Genomic DNA, 22,301 nt, shown 5'->3' on the forward strand with positions numbered 1-22,301 from the left:
CAGTCCACATTCACACTCGATTTCATAAACTCCGGCGGCACGAAACTTGTCAATTGTATCTTTTGTCGAGCCCAGAATGTCTTTTATTTTGTTGTTGCTACGAAAAATCGGCTTAATACCTGCCCGACGGAGAATTTTGCCCAGACGTTCAGTAACCCCTTGTACATACGGTAGCACGGCGGTGTTCTGTGCTTCGTTCTGTATTTCCCTGTTGCCCTCCTCCTTCGGCGCCATGGTTTTGCGTATCAGCCTCATGTCGTAGCCATTAGCTCCAAAAATGGTCCTGAGGTTCTGCAGTTCAGCTTGCAGGTTGTATTCATTGCTGATCCTGTAGGCTCTCTTGGTTAAAGTTCGCAGGGCCGAATTCTTTTGCATAGGATGGTGGTGGGAGGATGCATGCAGGTACCTGTCTGTGTTGGTGGGCTTCCTGTAAACTCTGTGTCCAAGCTCCCCGTCTGGCTTACGATAAACTTCTACGTCGAGAAAAGGCAATACCCCGTTCTTTTCAATCTCCATGGTAAAATGAATTTTGCTGTGCTGCTGGTTAAGATGTTCGTGGAAGTTCTGAAGCTCTTCTTCTCCGTGTGGCCAGATAACAAAGGTGTCATCCACGTATCGTAGCCAGCATTCCGGGCGTAATGGCGCGGACAGGAGTGCTGTTTCTTCGAATGCTTGCATAAAAATGTCTGCTGCAGCTGGCGAAAGAGGGGAACCCATAGCAACACCGTCCGTCTGCTCGTAAAAATCCCCTTTCCACCTAAAATAGGTGGTCGTCAAACAGTGGCGCACTAGCTCGCTGATGTCAGGTGCCATGCGTTCCTCTAAGATGTTCATGGTGTCCGTCACGGGTACATTCGTGAACAAAGATTTCACGTCAAAACTGACCATCAAATCCGTATCAGAGACACGCTTCTCTTTCAAAAGTGCTATAAAATGGGTGGAGTCCTTGACGTATGCATCTGTATGTCTCACTAAACGTCTAAGCTTCGGAGCCAATTCTTTCGCTAATTGGTAGGTCGGCGAGTTGATACTACTCACTATCGGCCGTAAAGGGAAGGCTTCTTTGTGGATCTTTGGTACCCCATATATTCTTGGTGCCTGTGGCACCTGTGGAATGAGTCTACGGGTCGTGTCAAAATTCATCCTGGTTTGCTTCAGCAGCGCTTGCGTCGATTTCACTATCTTGACCGTCGGATCCCCCTTAAGTTTATGGTAAATGGGTTCCTTCAAACGATCCTCCATCCGCTTATCGTAATCTACTGTGTCCAACACTACGGTGGCATTTCCCTTGTCCGCCTGTATTATCACAATCTGAGAGTTGTTCTTCAGCTCCTTGATAGCCTGACGTTCCTCTTTACTGATGTTTTGCTTCGGAGGCTTTGCGTGAGCCAAGACTCGTACTGTTTCTTGTCGGATCTTCTCTGCTTCTGGTTGTGGTAGATGGCGTACCGAGGCCTCCACTGATTCGATAATGTCTTCTTTCGGTACTAGTTTTGGTGCGATTGCATAGTTCATCCCTTTCGCCAAAACTTTTGTGGCTGCATCGCTCAAGGTGTGGCTGGAGAGGTTCACCACTGTTCGTCGCGTATCCAAAACTGGTCCTTCATCTCTTGTTTTCCGTTGCAATTTGTCGACTTCGTCACCTGGCGACTGGTGGTACATTCACTTGATCTGGCAGCTTGCTGGAAGGTTAACCTGTCGACCTTGTGCCAGTCATCCTCATCCAGTTTCCCACTCAGAAAGAGGTGCAGTTCACACAGTTTTCTGTTGTTCACGTCGAGACTACCACGAATGTGACGGATCCTTTCCCGCAATAAAGCTTTGCTGGCCTGTGCACAGATTTTCCTGGCCTTGTACGATTTTATGTGGGACGTCAGCCATAAAAATGTTGGTACTACATTGGCATCCCTACATCTCTTCAGGAACGCAAGATCATTCAGCAGTTTACCTCTTTTCAGCCTGTATGGGCAGGCAGCTCGAATCACTGAGGCTGAAAAGAGGTAAACTGCTGAATGATCTTGCGTTCCTGAAGAGATGTAGGGATGCCAATGTAGTACCAACATTTTTATGGCTGACGTCCCACATAAAATCGTACAAGGCCAGGAAAATCTGTGCACAGGCCAGCAAAGCTTTATTGCGGGAAAGGATCCGTCACATTCGTGGTAGTCTCGACGTGAACAACAGAAAACTGTGTGAACTGCACCTCTTTCTGAGTGGGAAACTGGATGAGGATGACTGGCACAAGGTCGACAGGTTAACCTTCCAGCAAGCTGCCAGATCAAGTGAATGTACCACCAGTCGCCAGGTGACGAAGTCGACAAATTGCAACGGAAAACAAGAGATGAAGGACCAGTTTTGGATACGCGACGAACAGTGGTGAACCTCTCCAGCCACACCTTGAGCGATGCAGCCACAAAAGTTTTGGCGAAAGGGATGAACTATGCAATCGCACCAAAACTAGTACCGAAAGAAGACATTATCGAATCAGTGGAGGCCTCGGTACGCCATCTACCACAACCAGAAGCAGAGAAGATCCGACAAGAAACAGTACGAGTCTTGGCTCACGCAAAGCCTCCGAAGCAAAACATCAGTAAAGAGGAACGTCAGGCTATCAAGGAGCTGAAGAACAACTCTCAGATTGTGATAATACAGGCGGACAAGGGAAATGCCACCGTAGTGTTGGACACAGTAGATTACGATAAGCGGATGGAGGATCTTTTGAAGGAACCCATTTACCATAAACTTAAGGGGGATCCGACGGTCAAGATAGTGAAATCGACGCAAGCGCTGCTGAAGCAAACCAGGATGAATTTTGACACGACCCGTAGACTCATTCCACAGGTGCCACAGGCACCAAGAATATATGGGGTACCAAAGATCCACAAAGAAGCCTTCCCTTTACGGCCGATAGTGAGTAGTATCAACTCGCCGACCTACCAATTAGTGAAAGAATTGGCTCCGAAGCTTAGACGTTTAGTGAGACATACAGATGCATACGTCAAGGACTCCACCCATTTTATAGCACTTTTGGAAGAGAAGCGTGTCTCTGATACGGATTTGATGGTCAGTTTTGACGTGAAATCTTTGTTCACGAATGTACCCGTGACGGACACCATGAACATCTTAGAGGAACGCATGGCACCTGACATCAGCGAGCTAGTGCGCCACTGTTTGACGACCACCTATTTTAGGTGGAAAGGGGATTTTTACGAGCAGACGGACGGTGTTGCTATGGGTTCCCCTCTTTCACCAGCTGCAGCAGACATTTTTATGCAAGCATTCGAAGAAACAGCACTCCTGTCCGCGCCATTACGCCCGGAATGCTGGCTACGATACGTGGATGACACCTTTGTTATCTGGCCACACGGAGAAGAAGAGCTTCAGAACTTCCACGAACATCTTAACCAGCAGCACAGCAAAATTCATTTTACCATGGAGATTGAAAAGAACGGGGTATTGCCTTTTCTCGACGTAGAAGTTTATCGTAAGCCAGACGGGGAGCTTGGACACAGAGTTTACAGAAAGCCCACCAACACGGACAGGTACCTGCATGCATCCTCCCACCACCATCCTATGCAAAAGAATTCGGCCCTGCGAACTTTAACCAAGAGAGCCTACAGGATCAGCAATGAATACAACCTGCAAGCTGAACTGCAGAACCTCAGGACCATTTTTGGAGCTAATGGCTACGACATGAGGCTGATACGCAAAACCATGGCGCCGAAGGAGGAGGGCAACAGGGAAATACAGAACGAAGCACAGAACACCGCCGTGCTACCGTATGTACAAGGGGTTACTGAACGTCTGGGCAAAATTCTCCGTCGGGCAGGTATTAAGCCGATTTTTCGTAGCAACAACAAAATAAAAGACATTCTGGGCTCGACAAAAGATACAATTGACAAGTTTCATGCCGCCGGAGTTTATGAAATCGAGTGTGAATGTGGACTGGTGTATGTAGGTGAGACTGGGCGTCCAATAAGCACAAGGCTAACTGAACATGAGAGATATATCCGCCTCAAACAATATAGCAAATCAGCGGTGTCAGAACATCATGAGCAGTGCAGGATGAACATCGAATTTCGAGAGGCCTGAGTACTGGCGAAACAGCCGTTTAGTTTGAGGAGGAAGATTAGAGAGGCTATCGAAATAGCCAAGCGACCCGATAATATGAATAGAGAAGACGGGTACAGACTTCCAGCGTCTTGACTGCCTGTTGTGACAGCTTTGCGGAAGGACAGCTCGCGCAAAGCAACAGGCGTGTGGTAGGCCACAGCGGAGGATGGTACACAGAGCGCTGACGCGGCCTAGTCGATACTAGGCAGTTAGTAAGCAACGCTACGCTGCAGTCGCCGCTAAGTCTCCTATTCGCCGATTTCCACCAATGGCAGGCAGTAAAGGAAACTCCAATGGAAAACGCCTATTTCCGCCAATAACAAGACGCAATGCAAACGCCAATAAAATGAACTCCTAGTACCCTTCCTCCTCATCCTCACATCCAATCACAACACTCTTCCATAGTATATATGCACCCAACCTTGCGCTCATTCAGCAGTTAGCAACACACCCTGAGGAAGGCGTCTTGCAACAGACGCCGAAACGTTGGAATTTTATAAATGACAATGCGGTCTCTAACCCAGAAGAATTTTATTGACATTAACACAAATTGTTTGCAGACGAATGGAAAAACTGGTAGAAGCTGACCTCGAGGAAGATCAGTTTGGAGTCTGTAGAAATTTTGGAACATACGAGACAATACTGACCCAACGACTTATCTTAGAACATAGATTAAGGAAAGGCAAACCTATGATCCTAGCATTTGTAGCAAACCTATGATCCTAGCATTTGTAGACTTAAAGAAAGCTTTTAACAATGTTGACTCGAATACTATCTTTCAAATTCTGAAGATGGCAGGGGTCAAATACAGGGGAATCCATGGAGAAGAAATAAAAACTTTGAGGTTTGCTGATGACATTATAATTCTGTCAGAGACAGCAAAGGACTCCGAAGAGCTGTTGAACAGAATTTACAGTGTCTTAAAAGGAGGATATAAGATGAACATCAACAAAAGAAAAATGAGGATAATGCAATTCAGTCGAATTAAACCAGGTGATGCTTAGGGAATTAGATTAGGAAATGAGACACTTAAAGTAGTAGATGTGTTATGCTATTTCGGGAGAAAAATAACTGATGATGGTCAAAGTAGAGAGTATATAAATTGTAGACTGGCAATGGCTAGGAAAGCGTTTCTGAAGAAGAGAAATTTGTTAACATCGAGTATAGATTTAAGTGTCAGGAAGTTGTTTCTAAAAGTATCTGTATGGAAATGAAACCTGGACGATAAATAGTTTAAACAAGAAGAGAATAGAAGCTTTTGAAATGCCGTGCTACAGAAGAATGCTGAAGATTAGATGGGTGGATCACATAAATAATGAGGAGGTACTAAATAGAATTGTGGATTAGTGGAATTTGTGGCACAACTTGAATAGAAGAAGGGATCGGTTTGTAGGACATGTTCTGAGGCATCAAGGGGTAACCAGTTTAATATTAGAAGATTCGTGCATCTCCTTGGAAAAATGTAAATATTTCCAGTAACAAGAAATCCTGTGCAAATTGGAAAGACAAAATATCAAAACTACACGAATGAGTATCCAGTCTACAGTTTTTTATCAGTACAGTAAAAATGGAAACTACTCAACTTCAAACACCAAAATGTGAACCGCTGACAAAGAAAAGTGTACCAAAAATTCTGTCAGAAACACCACTCATTTATCATGACCAGTATAAAGTGCTCAAAAACGAACTTCAAAAAGTTTTGCAAGAAGAAAACAGTGTTATGAAGATTTCAATCAAGGATCCAGAAGCAATAATACCGCATTGTGAACAAGGTGCAGTGAAAAATACTTATCATGTTTCATGTGAAAACTTGTGATCTATTAGGCCTCAAACAACTGCTACAAAATGTGAAAAAATGTTTATTTTAAGCAACAGTCATGGTAGAAACTGTGGGAGTACACTACAAGGCAAATTAGGTAAAAAATTCAGTGTGCAAAGTATTACAAAACCTGGTTCCCCATTTGACAAATTTGTGAAACACGTGAACAAATTAACTGATAACTTCTCCATTAATGATACATCAATCATTATTTGTGGCACAAATGACACTGAAGAACCTCTGGAGGAATTTCAGAACAACATGATAGTTCTTTGGAATATATAAAACTCACCTTATACATGACGTACAAGGTCTAAATGAAAAAATAAGATCTGTAAATCGTGTTATGTTAGACAAAATCAGTACTGACATAGGCGTATGTAGAAAGAGATTATCTGTGAATTTTAAGATTGAGCACCTGAAGAGAAATGAATATACAACTCTGGTTTAAATCTAAACAAACAAGGAAAGATTCCCATCTGTAATAGGCTTGCTTCTTTCATACACAGGCGAAAACTGAAAAACCAAATAGCAGCAAAGGGAAAAAGCATACAGAAACAGACAATCAGATAAAAAGTGCCAGTCTTGAAGTGAAAGTACCACCCATGAAGAAACAGACAGTTATGGACTAGTATATAACAAAAAATAAGCTCAAAGAAAGTCACAACAACACACTTACTAGGTTAAATTTCAAGCCATCAAATGCAGCAACAAAGCAGTCATTAATGGACAGATGGGTAAAAGAGGATGGAAAAAAGTGGAAGTTGTGAACATTTCAACAGCAGCAAAACAGGTACCCACACATGGTGAACCAGCAAGCCATACGTTAAACACCATGGATGCCACCCCTGGAAAATATGAGGATTTTTCCCTACTAAGTACACTACCTCAAATAGTGGGGTAAGTGGTCAAGCAAGAAATGATTTACTCCCTGTACCTAATATTAAATTACTCCATCAAGATGTTCACTCACTCTTGAATAAACTAAATGAAATAGAAGTAATGTTAAATGGCCTAAATGTTATTTCTATACTAAGCTTCACAGAACACTAGCTTAAACAAGATATGTTAGAGCAAACATACATACATTCATCAGTTCAAACTTGCAAGCATGTTTTGTAGGAAAATATTGAGTCATGGGGATACCTCAGTATATGTTAGAGAAAATATTGAATTCAATAGTGTACTAAATACCATTAACTGTCCTGTGAAAAAGATATAGAACTCTCCATAGTTGAACTACCAAGGCAAAATACAGTTATTATTTATGTATACAGGTCACCAGAAGGAGACAAAAAAGTGTTTTACAATTGCCTGGAGAGACTCTTGGAAGAAATTAAAAAATAAATAAATAACTACATGTGGTGACTTTAATATTGATTTCTCAAAATCCAGTAAATTCAGAGATGACATTATAAATCTACTACAATTGCTCAACACAGTACAAAGGTAACTGAACCAACCCAAGAACATCAACCTCTGCATCTATTATTAATCAGATCTTGATAAATACTTGCAAATATGCCTATAACATACAAGTTGTAAACATGGGTTTTAGTGATCACAATGCTCAAATTCTTGCAATGAATATTTCAGGGCACTCAATTCCCACTAGAATACAGTATACAGTACACTGTGGGGAATTTCAGAGTAAAAAATGTGGAATATTTTTGTTCTCTCCTAAAGGGTGAAAGTTGGAAAGATGTCTATGACTGTAATGATACCAATGAGAAATATGATAAGTTTATGGCTACATTCAAATATTTTTTTGAAATGGCTTTCCCCAAGAAAATAACTACTTTTAACTCTACTCAAAAAACAAACAAGTGGATTACAAAAGGGACAAGGATATCACATCAAAATATCAGGAGATCGTATGAGTACTCCAAGCAAAATACTAATCCTGACTTTATTACATATTTCAAAAAGTACGAAAGAATACGAACATGAGGTTTTCTTTTTTTTTCTTTTTTTTCAAAACATTGTGTAATTCCAAGAATAAAACTAAAGCAACTTGGCGAATTATAAGGAAGAAAATGGACACCAGGCCAGTTAATCACAGTAATACAGAGCTGATTATCAATAAAAGTAAACTAACTGACCCCAAACATGTGGCCAGTGCTTTCAACAATTACTTCTCTAATGTAGAACAGCAATTAATAACTAAACGCCTTGACAAACAGCTGGCAAGTCACTCAGATCAAAAAATTCATCCTGACACATTTTTCATGTATCCAGCAATACCTGAGGAACTGTCAAGAATCCTAAAACAATTACCTAATAAATATTCGGCGGGTGTTGATGAGATACCAGATGCTATTATCAAAGTTAGCGCAACATTTATTGTGGAGCCACTAACAAACATAGTAAATTCATATTTTGAGATTGGTGTTTTTTCAAATAATCTAAAAACTGCAAAAGTAACACCTTTGCATAAAAGGGTGCAAAAAATGATATTGATAATTTAGGTCAGTTTCAGTATTGTCAGGCATTAGAAAAATTATGGAAGAAATGTTCCTTAGAAGAGTAACAGTTTTCTTAAATAAATAGAGGCTGATAAGTGACTCCGAACATGGGTTCAGAGCTGGAAAGTCAACTCGGACAGCAAATTTTGCATTCTTAAATGAACTATTAAAAGCAGTGGATGATAAGCAACTTGTATCTGGGATGTTTCTGGATTAAGTAAAGCCTTTGATGTTATTGATCATGGCATTCTCTTGTGTAAATTAGGTAACTATAGAATTAGAGGCCAATTAGAAAGGTGGCTCCAATCGTACCTCAGTAATCATCAGCAGATTACAGAAATAAAATGTAAAGATAGTGAAACACAAAAAATTTCTAGCTTTTACAGTTATGAGGGGGGAAAAAATCAAGTATGGAGTCCCACAAGGGTCAGTTCTGGGTCCTGTCCTATTTCTGGTATATAAATGACTTGGTTAGTACAATACATGATGAAACCAGTGTACTCTTTGCAGATTACACTAATGTTCTAATTAAATCACAGAATGAGTAAAATCTGCAAAATCTGCACGAGGTACTGGTTCAGGACCAATAGGTTTATAACAAATTCTGAAAAAGCTGTGGCAGTTAACTTCCACACCATGCAAAACCTCCATCCTGCAAACCTCGTTTTCTCCATCGAAGGAAAAAATGTGTCGAAGGTTAGTCATACAAAATTTCTTGGCATTCATGTTCAGGCAGATCTGAAATTGTAGGTGCACCTAAACAATTTAAATAAGAGACTGAGTTCACAAGCATATGCTGTTAAGATCCTCACTCAGAATACAAGCTGCTCATTAGTACCATTGTAATATACAGTTGCTACTTACGTACGGAATAAGTTTTTGGGATAATTCCACAAATTCTACAAAAACATTTAAAATACAGAAAAAGATTACCAGGGTGATAAAAAAGTGAAATTCAAGGATTACTGTAGACCTCTTTTTAAAACTCTCAAAATGTTGCCACTGCCTTGCCTATATACATACAAAATATTAATTTTTGCAAAAGAGAACATCTTAAAAAAAAAGGAAAATTTCTTCATTCACAATTATGATGTGCACACATATGAAACTGGTCAGAAGATGAGCCTACACATGAACGCAGTAAATGCAAACTTGCGCAAAAGAGGAGTGCATCATACTGGAGCTATGCTATATAACCATTTGCCTTCTTACTTAAAATGCATACCAACATTAAATACATGTAAAATAAAGTTGAAACAGTTCTTGCTTGACCACTGCTACTATTCTTTGTTGAATTTATGGAACATCGTAATAAGTAAAACCCATTCACAAAATTTTACTAATTGTCAATTCATAATATAGTTTATGTTGTACTTATCATGTCATTCACTTAATAAGTGCTTTTATCACATGTAGATCTAGTACAACAACGTATATTATTTTGCGTTTTGATTATGTCAACAATGTAGTCAAAATGACTACTGTTTTGGAAATTAACTAGGTTTACCATTGTCCTATATCACATGTTCAAACAATGTACTAAAATGATTATTGGACAAATAAACAACAACAAAGTAGGTTGCAGTGGTTATTCAGAGATGAAGAAGCTTGCAAAGAATAGAGTAGCATGGAGAGCTGCATCCAACCACTCTCTGGACTGAAGACCACAACAACAACATCTGTTAGGATAATCGTGAGTGTTGTGTGTGAGTGGCGAGGAGGGAGGAGTTAATGTGAAGTTTTCAGTGAAATTCAGTATAGTGCACTTGTTTACAATTGTGAATGGGATAATGCAAGCACATGCACAATGTTAATTCAGTCTGTCAAGATGCCTTGAAGGCTATTGCAAGCTTAGACCATTAGAACATACCCTGAGGATAATGCAACAAACTGTGTGCTGCCTGTTTAGAGGCAACTGGAGGCCTTTTTGACCCAGACAATATGCAACCATATCCAAGAGGTCAATCTGACATTTAGGTCAGCTTGGTATTTAGCATGTACTTATGTACGACAACACAGCATCCCAGAAATGAAGGTAAGTGAGGAAACACTGTGAACTGAACCTGGATAAGTGGTCTCATGTTCACTTTACCAATGAGTGTACAGTTTGTCTGACTTCTGATGATTTTCATACAACAGTGTGGGGGAGTCCAAGTACCAATGCCTGTCTCAGGCATACAGTTGCACATGTTCAGCACAGAGGCCAGTATCTGTGGAGTATCCTAAAACCTGTCAACATTTCACTGATGGGTTTGTTCTTCAAGATGTCAATGCACAAGCACACCACACCTATGTTGTGTACACTCTCCTATAGGAGGTATGACTAGTCAAATGACCCAATTTAGCATGTTTTGGACCATTAGTAATTTGCACTGTCTGTGGCTGCCCACTTCATACATTGTATCACCTACTGCATCGGCATCCAACTTCACATCCAGCCAACACAGGATGCCTGTATCACAGGATGTATATTCACCAAGAAAATCTACATCATCTACGTTGTTTTCACAAATATTTACTGGCGACCACAATACAACACAACATCAGGTCTGCACCAATGGCCGCCAGGGACCATTACCCATTCACGGAGCCTGCAGAACAGCTTCACCAAAGTTCACAGCTAGCCCAGGAACTACTTTGATATGCCAGGTACGTGATTGAGAATAGTTCCGGCAGATACATCTGCCAAACGGGATTTATAGGGCGGCGCACTGCCGGCAACGGGCAGTTCTATGCACCGCTTGGAAGTATGCAGAGCTGCCATGCCAGCAGCTATGGCCAGATGCCTCTTCTAGCTGACCGATCTCTTACAGATGGACTTGGTATAGCCAATGAGCATCTTGACATCATAGAAATGTTTAATTGTTATCTCTCACCATGAAGAGTCGGGTCTTTTCTATTATTATTACTTATTTTATATTTGTGATGATCTGCAGATGGGGTTGAGTCTGTTGTTCTTCTGGAGATTGTATTATGGGTTGTTTTGTTGAGTCCAATATGTTGTTTTTGGACTTGTGTTTTCCACGTTTCTGTTCTGCTAGCATGGATACTTCACACCACCTCATCACAGAAATCATTCTCACATACTGAGTAACCTCAAGATGGCTCCCATTACAGAGCAGGTCAGGTTTGTGCAACAAAGTCTTGAACACTATATGTATAGCATATCAGTAGAGTCCTAAACTGATGATACGTACAGCATGGAACAATACAGTTACACAGCAGCAGATTCTGATTCCAGAGATGTGTACTTTTCAGCAAAGCTTATATTTTGGTTACTTTTTTCTTTTAAGTTATTATTTAAACTATTCTTAATTAATTCTTTTTTTAAGGATTATTCATTGATTTCCTGGTTTCCTTGAATCTATGTCTATACACATTCACAGATATGCTAGTGGTTTAAAACTTGTTTTGGAAATTTATTTGGCTACTTGTTCAGGAAACAGGCCCAGTTTTGTTTGAGTCATACAAAATTCCTGAATGACTCTCACAGATGATAGGCAATTGCACACATTGACAGTTAATGTTGCTATTGCAGGTGGCCCCTGGAATTACATCTGGTACACCGGAATGAGCGCTATGCCAGTTTGCAGGAGGCGCTCAGAGACAGGAATGGCGTTGCTGTGGTTGCTGTCCTCTTTCATGTGAGTTCAACAATTTCCATGTGCTTTGTGTTCAGTAAACTAATTGCATTGGCTAAAACATTTTTGTCTACCACTATGTGTAGCAAAACTTTACCATAACAGTGTATTTGCTTCATACTTACAAAACCTGCCATTCCTTAAGAAGAGTCTAAATAAATATCAAAGTGTTTAGTAATCTGACCTTAAGAACACACAGATAATAACAGGCACAACACTTTATTACATCTAGAATAACTTATAAAAAAGAAACTTGCCATGCAGTGGCTACACTACTAGATCACTAAATGCAGGCCAAATGTAAACGTGACTTGACAGTGAGTTTGGCACATCCAAGAGAGGTGGCCTCTGCTGGTGCATGTTTCTTCCAACTTCTGTGGCTCACCATACAACTGTGCCCAAACTGTGGATTTGGAGTCTAATTGGGTCACTTCAACTCTGCCCCCTCGGGAGGGTGGAGGGTTTTGGGGCAGAGTGTCATTGATTCCTTGGGCAAATGTGGACAACTGCAGTGTGGAGACAGCATCCACATCCATGGAGGCCTCAGAGGTGGAAGGGGAGTGCAACCCCCAGTCGTTGGAGACTTTAGAATACAGTGAAATTGGCCAGCACAAGTTGTCCCCCACCAACCCCATGTCAGAGCACAAGATGACAGGGCTGGCGATGGGCAGTCCAAGCTAGGATCTCTGGAGAGATGTTTGGCATTGGTGTGGAAGGTGGATGCTGCACAAGACACATCAGACTGGTCAAATTGGCAAGGGGAATGTCCACTGGTAAGAGGGGCACTGGAGCCACTGCCAATGGCTGAAAGTTGTGGGCTCATCAAGCAGAGCTGCTAATGCAGGCAGAAGAGGAAGCTGTAACATTTGCAGATAGACAGCACCCAGTGACCAGAGCACCGACAAAGGTGTGGCCAAGATGAGGGGGGGAGGGGGCCGTACCTATATGGCTGCCATTCCTCACACCAACTAGAAATTTTGTCTAAGTCATGTGGTTTCCCCCTACAGTCACTCAGCAATAACATCTTCTCATACACCATGGAATCATCAGAAAACATCTGCAAATTGCTATTCACGCTGTCTGTCACATCATTTATGTATATAGAGATTAATAGCTGTACTGTCACACTTCCCTGGGGCAATACTGATAATATCCTCATCTCAGATGAACACTCACCATCAAGGACAATGTACTGGGCCCTGTTACTTAAGAAGTCTTCGAGTCACTCACATAACTGGGGATTATTCTGTATGCTCGTTTCTTCATTAACAGTCTACAGTGAGGCACCGTGTCCAATACTTTTCAGAAATCTAGGACTATGGACTCTGTCTGTTGCCCTTCATCCGTAGTTCATAGGATAATGTGTGAAAAAATGGTAAGCTGAGTTTTGCATGAACAGTGCTTTGCAAAACTGCTGATTTTTGAACACAAGGTTTTGCATCTCAAGGAACGTGATTATATTCAAACTGAGAACATGTTCAAGAATTCTGCAATAAACCAATGCTAAGGATTTTGGTCTATAATTTTGTGCTTAAGTTCTTTTACCCTTCTTACTTACAGGAGTCACCTGTATTTTTCTCCAGTCACTTGAGACTCCGCACTGGGCAAGAAATTTTGTGATAAATGCATGCTAAGTAAGGGGACAATGCCGTAGATTACACTTTGTAAAATGATTCGGATAGGGGGAACATCAACGTTGTTGTTGTAAAACTTCTCCATAAACATACAACTGAAATTAATGTCGACATTATACTCAAATTATTGTTTCATCCTCCAAGAATTCTTCTAGTGAATAGTAGCACTTTCCCCACAGCATTTACTGTGGTCTTGTATTTAGAATCTCTGGCTTCATATTAAATTGTTTTGTCCCATTAATTATTATATATTGTCCTTCCATATACTTTACAATCTGTGCATATAATTTCAATTGATATGTGGGTAGCTGAAATTCTTTTTGATTCACATACTGTATGTGTGGTCAAATATTTTTGTCTGCTGTGTAGGAAGATTATAATTACATAAAAGTATAAAAGGTGATGGTCTGCCTTCAGTCCTGTTTAACTTATCACTGCATAGTCTGGTACACAAAATATATATATGTGCACATATCTAACTGGCTTTCATCATTGTTCTCCCTATCTTGTCTATGTGTCTGTGTATGTGCGGATGGATATGTGTGTGTGTGTGTGTGCGCGCGCGAGTGTACATCTGTCCTTTTTTTCCCCTAAGGGAAGTCTTTCCGCTCCCGGGATTGGAATGACTCCTTACCCTCTCCCTTAAAACCCACATCCTTTCGTCTTTCCCTCTCCTTCCTGAAGAAGCAACCATCGGTTGCGAAAGCTAGCAATTCTGTGTGTGTGTTTGTGTGTTTTGTTCATGTGCCTGTCTGCCGGCGCTTTCCCACTTGGTAAGTCTTGGAATCTTTGTTTATATATATATATATATATATATATATATATATATATATATATATACACACACACACAAGATAGGGAGAACAATGATGAAAGCCAGTCAGATATGTGCACATGCATACGAGTTTGCAATCGTGGTAAAAGGTATAAACATCTTTAAAGAAATGTACAGAATGGAAGCAGGAAAAAAAAAGAAGAAGAAGAAGAAGAAGAAGAGGAGGAGGAGGAGGAGGAAGTACATCCAGATGGCCATTTCAGAAACAAACCATATGAACTGAAGTTCTCTCATTTTTTAAAACTGTCAGCTGCTTCCATTACCTTGGTGTCCTTTTCACCAGTATAATAATATGAGACAATGTGTTAGAGCAGTGTTTTTCAATCTGTAGTTTGCGACTGCCTGGGAGGTCGCAGTCACAGAACAAAGCAGTTGCAAGATGACTGTCATAATAAAGTCTTTTTTTTCCCCGATTTTGATTTGATTCTGCCACAGCGTCTTATACCACACATGGAGGGCTGCACAGATCTTTTAAGAAACTTGTCCATTTTATGCTCGCTCAGAGCAAAGTGCAAAGACAATAATCCCATCCATATTTGCTGGCGTACTCTGACAACTGATTGTAGTGACCAAAAATGCACGACTATGCTCCCACTGACCCCTTCTAACCCCCACGCCTGTACTGCGGGAAAGAATATAATTATATCTCTGCCAGCAGAGCACTGTAACCTCTTTTCACATTACATTTGATTTTAAAATCAGTATAGTATCAATAGAAAGAAAATTAAATACATTGCCTTTGAAATTGCTGACTTACTTTTATTTTGGTTCTGGGAGTCGCCAGAATATTTTTACTTGGAAAGGGGTTGCGTACTCAAAAAGGTTGAAAAACACTGTGTTAGAGAAAGGGTGCAAACAGAAAATAAAGCCTTTTATGTAAACTTCAAGGTATTTAATAATTCTCAAATTACAAAAGCAACCAAGTTAAGACTATATTATTTCCCTGTATGACCAGTTGTTACATATGGGTCAGAAATGTTGACAATGACAGAAGCAGATATGAGCAACATAAGGCATCTGAAAGAAAACTCCTGTGAAAAATTTATGGGTGTGTGTGGAAAGCTGGGGGTTGAAGAGTAAGGTACAACCATGAAATACAACAGCTTGAACAAAAGAAAGTCATACTGAAACTCATCAGAACTCAAAGAATGCACCGTTTAGAACATGTGGAGAGGGTGGCAGATGACAGGCTGCTCAAACAAATAACAAAAGGCAGATTGTATTCCACGAAAAGGGAGGGTCAACTAAGAGCTAGGTAACTGGACAATGGGTTGACTGGCCTTATCAAGATAGAAATCAGAGATGAAAATTACTGTGACCACCAAGCTTAAAGTTAATGAGAGAACTGATACAAACATTCAAAACCAAACTTAATTTCACTCTTTCAGATTCAGAGATTGCTCTTTCATGTGATAAGAACAGAATAAAGAAAACAGCACAAAGAAAAACAAACCAACACAAAAGAAGAATGCTTTAAATGTTAGAAAAACAGAATGTGAACATTAATGATAAAATTACAATCATGTGACCCATTTGGAAACATTGTTGTCTGTCTTTTACCTGTTGCTGACAGGGTTATTCCCATCTTCTCCATTCCTGAGACACTAAATTCTGTTGAAAAGGTAACCTCTGGTCCTACACACAGTATTTCAATGGTATCCCTATATGGTATTAGAGCAATGGCAACAAAGGATAGGATCACCTTGTGCACTCTTATGTGTGCCTCAGGGGCTAATTTATCATGGTGATAAGACAGTGGCAGCAACCATGGAAGGAACAGGGTACAGCTAACTACAGATCGTGATGCATGCTGGAAAAAATGACACCTGTCATCTGAACTCTGGGACTATAATTGGTTCATTCCAACAGCTGGCAGAGAAGGTTGAGAAGACCAGCCTAGCTTACTGAGTCCCAATGAAGCTATAGTATGCAGCATTGTCCCCAGAACTGACCATGGCCCCCTAGTTCTGACTGGTGGAAAGTAGTGTATTCGTCACAGCAGACAAAAAACTCAAATCTACTAAGACAGAAACAGAAGCTGTGTGTGAGATCATTTGGATAAGACTCAATATCAGTGTGGAGCACAAACTTGTAACTGGGCCATTTCAACCACCAGAGTCACTCCAACATGTAACTAAAAACTTTACAGAAAACCTCAGTTCGCTGTGTTCCCCAGTCATTCTATCATTGTTAGAAAACACTTTTAACTATCCACCAATAAATAGTTTATTAAATTGGGGGGGGGGGGGGGGGGCAGTGCGGCAAGACATCTTGTGTAACAGTGATAAATGCTCTCCCTGAAAATTACCTAGAATAGATAGTGTGGAAGCCCACTCTTGCTTTAAAAAATATTGATGTTAATGACAACAGATCTGACCTCTTTAAGGATGTTCACATTGAAACTGGTATTAGTGACCACCAGCCAGTTGTAGCAATTATGACTAACAGAATACAAAGGGGAAGTAAAACAAATAGAAAGATGGACATGTGGTGTGGTGTCAATCTCAAGAAGGAATTCAGTACTTTAAGCTCTGTGGATAAACATGTAAAGGAATGGTGATTCAAGTTTACAAGAAAAATTAACCGAGTACTGGATAGATATGTAACCAGTTCATGATGAGAGGGTCCCTCCATGTTATACAATCTCTGAAATAAACTTCTAAAGAAATTGTAACTACTGCACAAAAGACATAAAATGAAGCATAAAAGTATAAACAGAGAGTATCATAAGGCTAAGGTGTGAAACTTTCAATGATAACTGCAGCCGAATCTTAATGATATCTCTGTCATGAAACTCAAAGAAATTCTGATTGTATGGAAAAGTCTGGTTGTGGCACCAAAGTTAGTGTCCAGACACTGATGGATCACACAGACACTAAAATTATGGGAAACAAAGTAACAGCAGACATGTTCAACTTAGCTTTCAAGTCTACATCTACATCTGCAATATACTGCACAACCCACCTAACAGTGTGTGGCGGAGGATACTTCTGTTACAACTCCCTCTCCCCCTCCTGTTCCTCTTGCAAATGGCATGTGAGAAGAATATTTGTTGGCGTGCCTCTGTCTTAGCTCTAATTTCTCAAATGTTCTCATCACTGTCATTTTGTGAGATGAATGTGGGAGGAAGTAATATGTTCTCCAACTCTTCCCAGAAAATGCTCACATGAAACTGCAATAGTAAACCTATCTGTGATGCACAATGGCTTTCTTGAAGTGCCTGCCTCTGGAGTTTGTTGAACATTTCTGTAACGCTCTTGCAGCAGCCAAAAGATCCCGTGACGAGATGCACCACTTTTTATTGGATCTTCTCTCTCTCTCTCACTCTCTCTCTCTCTCTCTCTCTCTCTCTCTCTCTCTCTCTCTCTCGTTCCCCCTCTATCTATCTATCTATCTATCTGCCTGTCTCTATATTCAAGCAATCCTGTCTGGCTGCCTGGTAAGGACATATATGTGTGAAAGACCTTCTTTCCATTATGAAACTAAATAAGTCACAATTACGCAGCAACTTGAGTGCCAAACGCTGAAATTTTCTGCATCTGTCCGTATGCTGACAGTTTGTACCAAATTATGTCTTCAGCACATCAAAAATAATCAATTAATACTGAAAATTTGTTTTGTTTGTGATCTATGTTGTTAAGAAATGTGAAATATAAAACTACTATATTGCAATTTAAATGTGGTGTGTTCACAGATTTCCCCCTCTTCCCCCTCCTCACACTCCGACAGCATGGCATGGCAGTGGGAAAAACATGCCAGCCAGGCTGAATGCCTTCGTACTTGAGCCTGGGCATGACCCGTGAGCCAAAATCTTGGCCACCCCCGACATACGTGAACATAACAGTTTGTGAACATATGGAATGGAATGATCATATAGAATCATCTGTAGATAAAGCAGACGGCAGACTTTAGTGTTTTGGTAGGATATTGGAAAAATACGGTCATTCTACAAAGGGCATTGCTTACAAAACATTTGTGCAATTATTTCTAGAGTATTACTCAAATGTGTCAGACTCACACCAAATAGTATTGACAGGGGATATTGAACTTATACAAAGAAGCCCAGCATGAATAGTCACAGATTTATCTGACCAGTGGGAAATCATCACAGAAATGCTGAAAAACCTAAACTGGCAAATGCTTGATGATAGATGTCAACTATCCGACAAAAGCCTAGTTACAGAATTCTAAGAGCAAGTATTAAATGAGGGAGCCAGGAATATACTACAGTGCCCTATGTATTGCTCCCATAGGGACCAAAAAGACAACATCCTACTAATTACTGTTCACATAGAGGCATTTAAGCAGTATTCCATAAGGAATGGAACAGGAAGGTATCCTAATATGTATTTCAATTGAGAGTATCCCCTGACATGCACTGCACAGTGGCCTGCAGTTATTCTCAGAGTAGTTTCGTTCTATTTGAAGAATGGAGTTAAATTTTCAGTTACATAGCAAAAGGAATGGGCATACTCCTTGATGATATTAAACTTCAGTTTGACTACCAAACATTTTATTGGATGGATAAAGAAAGCAAATATCAGCACATTTTCATGTAGAAAATCTGATAGTATTTCTTAGTAATTTTTAAAGGAGTGCTGTAAACTTGACTGTTGAGCAAGCTGTATGTAAGTTATTACCTTTTTTATCACTGTTTTGTGTAAGGTTTGTAACTTCAAAAGCAGAAACATGGTAAACTCGATTTATATGAAGCCTACAATTTTTCCGAATACTCCATCTTGGATGCCTTGTTTCCTGTTATATTCATTATTTTTTATCATCTAGTCAGCTGAGTGTGAGCAACCTAATTTCTGTGAATCTATGATTCTTTCATAAAACACCTGATAGGAAAGCATGATTGTTCTAAACTTCCAGAATATTGCCTCTTCAGTGTTTTAGTAGTAACTTTAACTTTCGTTCAAGTAACTTGTATATATGTATAACAGTAAAATTTCTAAAGTAATTGAAGTGCAATTTTTTTAAGGTTAGAGCAGTATTTGAACCTTGAGAACTTGAGAATGAATGAATGAAAAAAATCTCTTTTTCCAGGTGTCAGACATAGGAAGTCATGTAATGGAGGTTATTGGAGATGCAGTCAGAAAAGTTTCTGTTTCACCAGGAGCTAGTCAAAAGCTTGCAAATCCCATAAACCTGCAGGGATTACTTCCAAAAGACACCTACACTTTTTACCGATACCATGGTTCTCTGACAACCCCAGGATGCAATGAATCAGTTGTGTGGACAGTCTTTCCAAATACTATCCCAGTCACCAAACAACAGGTAATTTGTACAATAATTTCTGCTTGCAACTTCATGGAAAACAGACATAAGAATATCTGTTCACCAACTACATCTACATAACTACTCAGTCAATGAAAATTATCAGTTTCCAGAAATATAATATTATTATGGGTGTAATAAATGTACTCAGTGGCAGGAGAAAACAAATATATAAAAGGTAAGGAAATGTGCAAACTTTTAGAGCCAGTAACTCCTTCCAGCAGAAGGGTTAAGGAGAAGGAAGAGGGATGAGGAGAAACAACTAGTGAGGTTTAGGAAACCAGGAGAGTTACACAAAAGTCACCCAGAACCATAAGGTCAGAGGAGATTTACTGGAAGCAATGAGAAGGGAAGACTAATTATTGGGGACTGCAGTGGCTGAAATTTGAAACACTGAGAACTTAATGGTAGAAGATAGGGTAATAAGCAATATGGAGATTGCTGACAAAACATTGTGCAAGAGTTACTAAGAGTGAGAAGCTAAATGAACTAAACAAGGTTGGGGGGGGGAATAGGGCAGGTCATAAAACTAAAAGGAAGTGAAGAGTATGATAGTTACTACGAAGAAATGCTGAGGCCAAAGAAATTAGCATAAATTAAAGCAATGTGGGTGGTGAGGACCAAGGACATGTTGTAACACCAGTTCCAATCTGTGGAGTTCTGAGAAACTGATGTCAGGGGGAAGAATCCAGACAGCATGTGTGATGGAACAGGTCACATCTGTCATGTTGTAGAGTATGCTGTGAAACTGGATATTGTGTGTTGCCAGTATACATCCTCCATCTATGCCCATATACTTGTGTATGTTGTGGTAAGAGGGTGCCGAGGGCAGGTCTAACGGCAGGGACAGTCACAGGGGTAGGAGCCATGGGGTATGGGAATGAGTGCAAGAGGAATATATGGTCTGACCTGGATAATCTGAAGATCTTTTGTTTTAGGCTGGGGTGGGGGGGAAGCTATTCTAGGTGTGATAGGCAAAAGTCAGACATAATGGACCTCATTTCAGGGCATGATTTTAGGAAGTCATAGCCTTGTTGATGAAGCTGATTAATACATATGAGACCAGGATAGTATTGAGTGACAAGAGCTGTACTCCCAAGTTATATTTTGAAGTGACCAGCAGTATCAGGATTGGATGTGATGACCCTTCTTAACTAAGCCAGTGAAGTAATTTTGTCCAGTGAAGATTGAGGTAATAATTGTGGTTCATTGCAGTAAAGAGTTAGCATCTATTGCAGTAAAGAATCATCATCTGAACAAATCCATTTGCCTCAAATATCAAGGCTGTATGGAAGGAAATATTTGACATGGAAAGGGTGGCAACTGTCAGAATGTAAGTACTGTTGGCTGTTTGTAGGTTAATGTGTGGATGAGGTCAGCATCAAGGAAAGTGGCATGGGATTCAGAATAGAATCATGTAAAACTTAATTGGGTGAATGGATTTAGAGATTAAAGACTTTTTTACAGGTCTGCCTCACTGTGTCATCATTGTATCTAAACCAGACCAGGACCTAAAGGCTTATGGATCTTAGGAAAGTCCTCTCCAAGAGACCCATGGAATGGTTGGCATAGGTAAGAGCCATCCTGGTTCCCAAGGTCACATGCCCCTGTTCTGTTTGTATGTCTGCTCCTCAAAGGTAAAGTAGTTGTCTGTAAGTATAAAGTTGATTAAAGTGAGAAGGAAGCGCATAATAGATTTGGAATGAGATGGGCATTGGTTGAGGTAATGTTCAGCAGCAGGCAGGCCGTGTACATGGGGGATGTTGGAAGAGAGGGAGGAGGCATCAATGATGACAAGCAAGGTTTGGTGTCAGAATGGGACAAGCACAGATTTCAGATGATCAAGGAAATGGTTGGCATCATCTTTATACTATAGTTTGCAGGTGTTGCTCACCTGAGGCAGATATAAGTTCATTGGGTGCCCTGAAGTAAGCAACTGTGGGATAGCCAGGGTGATTGGGCTTGTGTATCTTAAGATGAAAGCAAAAGGTGGGAGTGGCTGGCTTGGGTGGGGTAAGAAGTTCTATAGATTGAGCTATCAGTCCTTGTGAGGAACCTGAGGTTTTAAGGATGAACTGTAAGTGAGTTTTTATCACACAGATGGGATCTTCATGGCATATCCTGTATGTAGAAGTGTTAGACATCTGGCGTAGACCCTCACTTGCATACTCCTTTTGATAAAGTACCACAGTGGGAGATCTCTTGTCCATTGGGAGGGTAATGATGGAGTCATCAGTTTTTAGGGACCTGAGAAAAGCTTGTAAAGCAATGCAAAACATTGCGAATTTTTGGAACACCTGTAAGGGGTTATTTTGAGGTAGTGGTGGTACATCAAGCTGGGATCATGGTCAGAACTGTTCAAGGCAAGGAAAGAGTTTTGGATCGTGTTGCGAAGTATTACTACCTGTAGGTCCTTCAACGAAAGAAGATTAGGGTGAAAGTGAGACCATTGGATAACAAAGATAATTCAGGGGGAAAGAATACCTTAGATGAGAAATTGAGAGCACTGACAAC

At 40.4% G+C, this 22,301-nt stretch overlaps 1 protein-coding gene across 1 annotated transcript in view; it reads left to right on the forward strand.

Annotated features, from left to right (window-relative positions):
* Window positions 1–22,301, forward strand: part of LOC126338929 (putative carbonic anhydrase 3) — a 406,570-nt gene that overhangs the window by 378,532 nt on the left and 5,737 nt on the right. The window contains exons 5-6 of the mRNA XM_050001590.1: window positions 11,936–12,041; window positions 19,557–19,787. Coding sequence (XP_049857547.1) covers window positions 11,936–12,041; window positions 19,557–19,787 — 337 coding nt within the window. The remainder of the gene's footprint in view (window positions 1–11,935; window positions 12,042–19,556; window positions 19,788–22,301) is intronic.

This window comes from Schistocerca gregaria, chromosome 1 (assembly GCF_023897955.1).
Source record: "Schistocerca gregaria isolate iqSchGreg1 chromosome 1, iqSchGreg1.2, whole genome shotgun sequence".
In the NCBI taxonomy this organism is placed as follows: domain Eukaryota; kingdom Metazoa; phylum Arthropoda; class Insecta; order Orthoptera; family Acrididae; genus Schistocerca; species Schistocerca gregaria.